Below are 10,000 nucleotides of genomic sequence, written 5' to 3'. Positions count from 1 at the left end.
TTATGCGAATTTTTTCACGTATGCAACTGCTCCTTGCACTTAAATTTTTTGACTACGGTTATCTATATAATACATTTCCTGTAGATAGTTACATTTCTATATACATTTTTCAGGCTATTGTCAACGATATTCGCACTTGCACATTGATGTTCATGTATTGTCAATATGGTTTCACAAGCTCGTTCACAGTGTAAGACTATGTTGGTTAATAAAGCGCTGGTCCTGTCTGTCCGAAGGCACCATGCACGATTCACCCACCAGATTATGTTGTTGGTGTCGTGTAGCGCTGGATCGCTGGGTGAGAAGGGTAGTAATGAAGTTGCGTGGACTGGAACCAGTGTTTTTAAGCAAGACGTTTTATGGCCAGCTAACTGCATTAATAGGTGGTTTGCAACCAATCTCTAGAGACACAGATAACAATGCTGAAATGTACAATTGCTGGTGGACGAACAAAATGAGCTAATCTTTTGTTTTCGTCCACCAACATGGCGGCATTGACGTAACGTGAAAACCACGACGGCTACGGCGACAAAAACGTCACTTCAAACTATGAGTTGGAGCTATCCTAAGTGATTCACGATGTTTCCACTTTGTTTAAGTTGTACAATATGGGCGAAGTATGCTATAACCAGATTGGTACGTACGGATTTGAAGGAAAGAGGGAGAAGGAAAGATTCCCCGTGGTTTGTCCACGTTGTCGTCAAAACCTGAAAATTGGTCATTTTGCGTTGTTGTTTTGTCGAGTACAAGAGACAAATGCACAAAAATGCCTGCGTATGTGCAGCACGATCATTTTTTTCCCTCTTTTAACCAATAATATTACTGCTTTTTGACCTTGTCGTTGCCGCAGCCGTCGTCATTTCTTAAACTCCCTAAAATGTCGTACAACGATGAAAGAAGAGAGAGAGAGAGAGAAAATAAACCGGTAAGGCAGGCGACGAGTAACTGATGCTCAACGTGAAGGAGAGCGAGAGAAAACAGGCGAAATACTTAAAATTCCGGTTATAAGCCTTGGGCTTATACAACTTCGTATGACGTTTTTGGTGGGCTTATAAACGAAGGGGCCTATATCCGTGTGGGGGGTGGGCTTATGAGCGGAATAACAAAAAAAGGTTTTGAAATGAACCACAACGGTGTTGACTGAAATAGGTTTTTAATTTACTAATTTTTAATTAAACCTTCAAGCCTAATTATTGTCAATTTTAGGAACAAAATCAAAACTTAACAACGTGAAGGTAACTGCAACTCAACAAAGCGGAGGCTCAGAGTTCATCTTCGCTGTCATTGTTATATATCTTGATTTCTAGTTCACGGCGGCGAGACTTCCTGCACTTAATTCTCTCAGTTGTTATTATTCCGTCTTCTTTCATAATTTTGTGTTTGAAGTAGTACAGGGTTCTGCAAGAGTACATAATATTAAGAAAACAAGGAAAACTAGAGGGGAGGCTATTATCCGGGGGGGTGGGGGGGGGGCTTATAACCGGATGATATATTTTTCTTTCCAAGTAGATGGGCCCATAATCAGGGGGAGGCTTATAACCAGAATTTTACGGTATAACTCAGTGACAAACAAAGGGTAATGCCACGAGCAGCGGAAGAAAGAACAAGCACGAGCACGAGAAAGCAGGAGAAGTAAAGGAAAGGAAAGGAACTTTATCGAAGTGTCTAATCATTCTAGTGCTGGAGCGCTACTTGGGGACACTGTAAAGTGAAATTAACAATTAACGCAAATTAAGTCAAATGTTGGTTTTTGAAGAGAGGGAAAAACCGGAGTACCCGGAGAAAAACCTCTCGGTGGAGAGTAGAGAACCAACAAACTCAACCCACATTTGACGCCGAGTCTGGGAATCGAACCCGGGTCATATTGGCTGGAGGCGAGTGCTCTCACCACTGCGCCAACTCGGTCTTTGAACAACTGGCCCAGGATGATAAGTTATTGAACTGTGATTTGTAAAAAGCTTTCCGGATGATTTAATTAAGGCTGAACTTGTAATTTCGCTCGGAGCAGAGTAAAGAACCAACAATCTCAACCCACATATCACGCCGAGGCAAATTTCCCTTTTGTAAACGGTCGTTGCCATTTGAAACAGTCGATGCCATTTATAACGGTCGACTACACACTTCACTTCAAAGAAAATTAAAAGAAACAAACTGAGACAAAATATTAACAAAAATTAAGACAAAAAAGGGAAAAAAAATTATAAAAGAAAAACTGGAGGAAAAAAAGAGTCCAAAAATTTCAAGACACGAACTCGAATTTTAGCCCTCTCCCTAACTCATATGACCAGCTGGACTTAACTCCCAGTAACCGCAACCTTTTGTGTTATTAGACCTAATGAGTGTAATTCAGAGCTAAAAAATGGCATCGACCGTTTCAAGTGGCAACGACCGTTCTGAGAAATGGCAACGACCGTTTACGAAAGGGAAGTAAGCGACACTGAGTCTTGGTCACTCGTATTGTTGTGAAAGTTCTCAAATTGCACTCGTCTACGGCTCGTACAATTTTGAGAACTTAGAAAACATCACTTGTGCTTAAAGACTAAATGGATTTGTTTTGTTTCTTTTTTTAAAATAGATTGTTTGGAAGGAAACTACACAACTAGGAGTTGCCATGGCGACAAAGAAATCCGACATACTGACCGAGATCTATATAGTCGCCCGATATTTCCCTCCGGGGAACATTGTAGGGCGTTTTCCAGCGAATGTGGCACGAGCCTTTACTTAAAACAAGTCACTTTTACTTGCTTTTCTAATAGCCCCTTTTCCGAGTTGCTGCGTGCCTCAGTTTCAAAGCGAGTACTGGTGCACAACCATTCAAATGGAAATGAGTTGTGCATTCTTATGAAAAACAAAATTCTCACCGCAAATTTTCCTTTCAATATCTGAGCACCAAGACTCACTTCGAAACAGAGACAAACAGCAACTCAGAAATGGCCTATTGCCAATTGCATTTGCTTTTGATGAAACTAGCTATATCGTCTCTCGTCATGTTAACTCGCAATTCTTTGTAGGGTATGTAAGCTTGGATGGCTGTAATGGTACATTTAGTCTTGATGTGAGATTTGGCAATTTGAAACCAAGAATATATTTTCATTTTGTTTTGCATGAGAAAACAAATACAGCCAAAAAGAGGCTGTTTCGTTTTATTACTTGTTTTAGAGGAGGGTCCATGAAGAGAAACAAGGGTTATGAAGAGGTAAATGTCTAGTGTGGCCCATAGGATAAAGGAATCTTTGCAAATGTTATTGCAGCATTTTATGTTACAGCAAACAAGTTTGTCTAAAGAAGGCATCGATGAATTGACTTTCACAAGTCAGAAGAACTTTTCAGTTTAGCTGTGTAACCTCCCAAACTTAATAAGGCCTCCTCCTCTTTATAATTAGCGAATTATCAGCAAACAAAAAGTGAGAGAGTATATTGAGCCTTCATAAATATTTATGCTGCATGCTCCATGCATAAAGACTATACTGTTGCCTGAGAACTCTTTTTGCTGCAGGGACACAAATAATATTACCACATTTGTTTGGGATGATTTGGCCAACCCCTGATGAGCTACAATACTCGTCACAAATCGTTGAAACAGACACCGTTTCTCTCGAATTTTCTGGAAAATTCCTGAGATTTCTACTTCACACTGTTTTTTCCCCTGAAATGTGCCTTCTCTCTCCCCAATGTTGAGCCACGCGTGTTTTGAAGCACTTAGACCACTGTGATACCCAAATCAACCTTGGGGAAAAGGAAACAGACACAAGTGTTTCAAGGTTTTTGACGAGTATTGTAGATTATTGCGAATTTCAAATGTAAAAGATAAATCCATGTTTCTTCGGCATTCCACGTAACGAGGCGCAATTTGTAATGACCATATTTAGTATTTCCTTTCCTCTTTCTTCTCTTTAGCCTTCGTGCACGTACACGCTGTTTCAAATGATGTGGGGTTTCATTTCCGTGTTAACAGCGTACAAAAAAATAGGAAGTAGAAATAGCTATCTTCTCTAACACAAAGATAAACAATAAATAGTGCGTGATGGATCCAGACCCCGGCCCCGGCCTTGGCCCCGCGTTTTGGCTACTACCGTGGAATACACGGAGTATTCTAAAATACGGAATACGTGGAATATTCTAGAACAAGGAAAATATTGAATATTGTGAAACGCAGAATGTAGGGATAATTCTGAAACACTAAAATTGCGTCCATAACTGCGAGGATCATAGCTTTACTTGATACTTGAATTAGGTTTTGTAACAAAGATCTTCAAAAAGGCACTGACTTAGCAAATCAGCCTGCAAAAGAACGATAACATGTCGTACATTATGTTTCTAAGACAATTGAGACACTTACCATCGTCATTCTCCATTTTTCCTTATCTGAGTGTGGGAAAGTGCGCCTGCAATGTTTAGGCACAGTCCGAGAGGCACAAAAACGGAAGCGGGGAAACATATCACCCAGGGGTGAACTCTTCTCTGTAACACAATTTAATATCTTTTGTTGCGAGGAAATGCGAGGAAACCCAGACTACTCACGGGCAGAAAGGGTATCATTTATATCCTTTTTAAAAAGACTTTCCTCTCATCCCTCGTTTTAGAATAATCCGTATATTCCGCGTTTCAAAATATTTAATATTTTCCTGTGTTTTAGAATATTCCATGTATTCCATATTTTAGAATATTCCGTGTATTCCGCAATTCCTCCACTCCACCATTCTCCCAATAGGGTCACCCAGTTTTTGATGTCGCCATGTTGGACGGCCGCTATTGTAAGCAGACTTTGATTCCATGCTTTACCTCACTCGTTTAATTCAACGCCTTAGACTGCTCGTGGCTATTATAAAACCCTGCGAATTACAGCCGCTTCCTGCAGCTAGCTTCCGATCGGTGAAAACATAGGCAGCCCAAGCTCGCGTCACTACAGACAGCTGTTGAGAATTTAAACGCGTTATAAGACTTTGTATGGGAAATAAAATACCGTTGATTATGAAGCCTAAAAAATGCTCAATTTAACTTTCATTCAATAAAATTAATAAAAATGACTCACCTCTGGTGTATTCTTGTGCCTTTTGGAGTTTATTTTACAGTTTCGGGAAGTCCGTGTTTTCAATGTTCTAAGACGAAGTCAAGGCTGTACACTACGATTTCGACTGTTGTCAGCTCAGAGGCGGTTTGCAACTCGAAAATCCATCCCAGCCAAGATTTTTGACGTAAAGCTAAAGCCACATCATTTGCGAACCTCCGTGAATGTTTCGTAGTCAAAAATCCCCACGCACTTGGCTGGAAATGAGCATTTTCTGCTTTGATTCCACGATAGCTGATGAATTTAACAGCAACTGATAACCGCACAGGACACGGAGCTTGGGTTCGAGGTCAAATTAACTCCACCCGATGAGGTACAGTCATTTCATTTACAACACTTACCCCATCCCCACAGCGGCTTCTCGAACACCATGGTTACGAGTGACGGACACGGACTTCCCGAAACTGTAAAATAAACTCCAAAAGGCACAAGAATACACTAGAGGTGAATCATTTTTATATAGTTCGCTTGACGTAGTTCCACAGATGTATTAGCTACTCGAATTGGCCTTCCTTGCGTAGAACGACAGTTTTCAGGGTTTGTTTGACGTTTAGACTTGAATCATTCTGGAATCACTGTGAACTTTCACCCTATGAGAAAGCGCATGAACCATTTTCAAAATTGACTTCTACCACCACCTGCTCACTCATTCTGTAATATTCACCTTTAGTTAATCAGTTTATCAAGAGAAAATGAGGGGACAGAGAAGGAGGCTCCCGGTCCAGCCCTTGGGATATGTCATATTGTCTTCATGCATAACTTGAATTTAGTTCTACAGGGAGTAAGAAATGTCAATAACGGCTTGTCGTCACTAGCTAGGGGAGAAACGTTTCCTCAAATGAGTGAGTGCTTAGCTAATTGCTGAGAATTAATTGCTCAAAATTGTAACTGCAAGCATAGAAATAAGTCGTTTTTAACAGAGATGCCTAAGAACGAGGTCTGCAACTGATAAATTTTACTAATAGATGAGACTCTAGCGCTCAAATCCAGACCCTCGCGCTCAGAAGCATAGCTTCTTCTCAGTTGTCGTCGATCTGTTTGCGTGGCTGCACTTGTCTGGTAGTTCGATACCCATAAGCTTAAATTTTATATTTTGACAGTCGACCTGCGAGGTTCGAAACTTCATTAACTGTGAGAAATGACAGATTCTCTATAACTGTTGACACCACAGTGATCGTATCCCGCTGAAATACGTGGAATATGTCGATATCGCGTAATATTGATCTGCATTCGCCTAGGATGCGGCCTGCAATTACACAATGGTGGAGAGAGAGTTCATGGTTTTCTGGGTTGAACAGACGTGTTAGGACTTTGAGAATATGCGTCAGCTCTTTATTGGTTATTGCCTCACTTTTTATGGCGATAATTTTACTAACAATTAAGTTTATTTTGGTAGCGATGAACAATAAAACGTTAGAGAAACAGTGCTAAGGGGTAAATCGCTAAGTTACATTTGTTGCCAAAAAAAAGATTTGGATATGTTCAATTCAACAAATCGAATGTGGTTTAGCGTGGTCTGTACTCTTATTGAGAACAATACGCGTTATCACTGGTCAAAATGCTTTGGACTCACCAGGCGCTGCCGAGTGAGTCCACAACATCTTGACCACTGAGATGACGTGTATCGTTGTCGATAGGAGTACAGATTACGCTAAACATAATAACTGTGAAAAAGCAAACAACACAGCTACTGAGGGGCATTGTAGCTGGGTGGTGGACTAACAATCATCGGCTGAGCTGCCGTATAGGCCGGCGACCATGGGATTTGTCCGTCTCCAAACTGGTTATTCACATTTCTTGCCTGAAAGTTCAATTAAAAGGAAAATTATATTTCAACAGCTTTACATTGAGCCATGCCAATCACGGTTAGCATTTGAACTGGACAAAAAGGGCCGTGAAATATAACGGGCGGACGACTTGAATGATTGATTGATTAATTAATTGATAAATCTTTTCCATAGAAAAATTCTTGATCGCGATTGGTTCTCCGCGCGCCTATTTGTCGCGTAATCGGCGCGCCATCACCTGGTTTTTTTTAATTGGATATCTGTAATCGGATACCCACGTGACTCTCACGTCAATTACGTGCGCTTTAATGGCTTCCTTCTTAATGTTTCCTGTTTTTATCGTTCTAGTAGTTCTGGAATATGTCAACCCAATTATGGAATAACACTGCGCTAGCTATAAGCCCACAAGTACGCAATGGGGACCGTTTTATAGCAATAGCAAGCGCTACTGACTTTTTTACTCAAACAAGTCTCTGAAAGACGTTTTTAATTTCGAAATTTGTTATAAATACTATTAATAAGTAATTGGACCGGAAATTGCACAAAGCAGATTTGGGACCTTGTTACTCTTTAGAGTACTTCTGTTTTGTTTCAGTCTTGTTAGTGACTGTAATGACCACAAATCGTAGATTTTGGGTAATGGTTCTTTTCAGTTAGTTGTAATTTCTTTTTGTAAGTCATTACATTTTAATTTTTGTAATTTTTTCAATTGTATTACCTATGTTTATTGCGCTCGTCCGATTTTGAAATTACTCGCCCGATTACTCCCTGAATTGTACTCCACTCGGTGCAATTACCATTACTAACTGATAGTGAATACAGTGGCCAACGCAATCAATGCGAAACGCGCGCAACGCGTGATGGAAAAGTTGGGTGTAATACCATCGGTATTCAAAGCTTTACTTGTATTCTAACTGGCTGAATTTTTTATGCCATGGTATGAAAGTTATTTGTCGTTTCCCTAAAAGATATATTACTTGACATACCTGACTGACTTGATTCTCTTGGGGGGGCTGGAAGAGAGAATCACTTATCCAAGCAGCACAAACGGCAAGGGCAACCTCAGTGATGCAAAATATTGCAACCAAGGAGCTTATTGCTACCGCAGTATTTTCCTGGTCGGTGAGTTTAAGAGCTGCGTCCTTATTGACAAAAGAAGTGCTCCATAGGTTGTCGGCCAGTACTCTATTCACAGTCCATATATATTGAAACGCTGTTATGCCTGATACTATGACGCTTGTCATGCTCACGGAGCTCACGGCGTTAATCTGAAAAGAATTAAAATCGAGGCGACTTCAGAGTAAACCCCTCCTTCAAGGAAAAATAATATATAGATTTAGCTAAGCCTAAAAGCAGAGCTCCTGACTACAATAAGTTAACGTGGCTCTAGCCTGCGATCCAATAGAAAACCAGTAACTGTGCAGTGGCGAACTTGAAATAAAATGTGAACCTGAGCCCGCGATATGGTCACGTGATACTGGTCAGCAGATACCTTGTTTTGACAGGTGCCAATTGACCATAGCATGGATGTTAAATATCAAAATATCCAACATCGAGGCAGCATGCATCGGTCGACCTTCTAGTGGCTGGAGTACGGCCGTCATGTAGCGCGTCGTCGTCGTATTTATCGTAGGGCGCAGGCATCAGCGATCCACGCCTCTAGCCATGTTAAAGTTAACCATGAAAACAGAATTGTCTACGCATGCATGTGGTTCTGTTCCTATAGTTATGGTGCTCCGCTTGGCGTTCCAGCTCCGCTCTTTATTTTATCAAAATATAATTGTTGCCAGAAAAACGTGTCGTTTTTGTATCACGAGAAAAGGGCGATTTTTCGAGATATTTAAGTGGATAAAATATTTGTCCCGTTTTATGTATGGAGGTAAATCGGAATTCTACCTCACTGTCACGTGACCTGAGATTCCATGAGATATGCGCTTCGTATGTACCAATCACTTGATGCGTTTGATTCATGGTCGCCGGTCGCCTGCGTTTCTTTGATGTTTTTGAAGTTAAGTTTCTTTTTCTTCTAGCACTCACTGTGTACTGTGTTTCTTTCTGTGGTAGTGGAGCTATCTTATGCAATCTTCCTTAATTTTGGAATGGGCGACGAAGGAACGTCAACACACGTGCTCGTAGATCACAGGAATGCTGAAAATGAGCTCGAAGGGCTACAACTTACAAAGTCGGATTAATTTAAGCAGAGCTCGTCGAAGACCAAAGTTCCTAGTCAGGAGGTTAAGCGGAGAGAACCAGCCAAAAGATTTCACGTGGAAGAGAACCAGTTGCTTGACGTGGTCGAGTTGTTTGCTGAATCCATTTAGGCGAACTTTACGGTTCTTACCGAGAGCATGATTAACAGCTTTCAGAAGCTCGTAGAGAATTTAAAGGTGATGAATGATAACATTATGTCTCTCGTTCACTGGCCTGAAGGTGAGCTTTCTAAAGATATATCAGAACAGGTTGTCGTTAACAAAGCTAGCGGAGGTTTTGAGAAGCATCGGAATGATGGGAAAAAGGCTGACGAGTCAGCTACAGGCCAAGCAGAGCCTTCAAGTAAAAGGAAAAGAGGTGATGAGTCAGCTGCAGAGGAAGGAAATTCTACTTCTAGTCCCACCAAAATTCTTTCTAGCCTCGAGAAGAAGGCAAATGCGCAGGAAGCTACAGGCCCGAAGATAAATGATATCTTGGCTTCTCACGTAACGGCCATTATGCGGCAAAAGCCCGAAGAAGAAGATGAGAAAAATTCATTGCAGAAAATTCTCAGACCTGAGAACTGTCCGGGCCTGTCAAAAATAACTGTTAATCAGGTTATTTGGGATCGAGTTTTGGCTGAGGCCAGAACAGGCGATGTGAAAATGCAACGAGTTCAGAATGCGTTGGTTAAAGGAACTACAAATGTAGCTTTAATAGCAGATCTTGTCTTGAAGAGCTCTGAAGACAAGGACAACATAGATACCACTGCTTTGTTGGACAAACTATGGAAGCTAACCGAAGACTCGTTGAGCTGCTTAGGATCAGCCAACTGGGAATTGGTTCAGAGACTCTGGGAGGCATCGAAGCCTCAAATTATGCTCATTTGTGTGCTCAAAAAGTCAAGTTTACTGACTCTCTGTTTGGAGATGGCATTACCAAGCAAATCAAAGAT

The 10,000-nt window shown here is 41.0% G+C and overlaps 1 protein-coding gene across 3 annotated transcripts in view; it reads right to left on the bottom strand.

The window, feature by feature from the left end:
• LOC138047241 (uncharacterized) overlaps positions 1 to 10,000 on the bottom strand; it is a 109,640-nt gene that overhangs the window by 48,978 nt on the left and 50,662 nt on the right. For 2 of the 3 annotated variants that reach the window (XM_068894003.1, XM_068894005.1), the window contains 2 exons: positions 7,842 to 8,123; positions 6,379 to 6,869 (listed from right to left, as the gene is read on the bottom strand). In XM_068894003.1, coding sequence (XP_068750104.1) covers positions 6,756 to 6,869; positions 7,842 to 8,123 — 396 coding nt within the window. In that variant the 3' untranslated portion in view covers positions 6,379 to 6,755. Of the gene's footprint in view, positions 1 to 6,378; positions 6,870 to 7,841; positions 8,124 to 10,000 lie in introns of those variants that run through there. The other variant, XM_068894004.1, reaches the window with a different exon arrangement.

Source organism: Montipora capricornis, chromosome 4 (genome assembly GCF_036669925.1).
Source record: "Montipora capricornis isolate CH-2021 chromosome 4, ASM3666992v2, whole genome shotgun sequence".
Classification (NCBI taxonomy): domain Eukaryota; kingdom Metazoa; phylum Cnidaria; class Anthozoa; order Scleractinia; family Acroporidae; genus Montipora; species Montipora capricornis.
The sequence above is the reverse complement of the archived record's forward strand: the minus strand, read 5'-3'. Positions and strand labels throughout refer to the sequence as shown.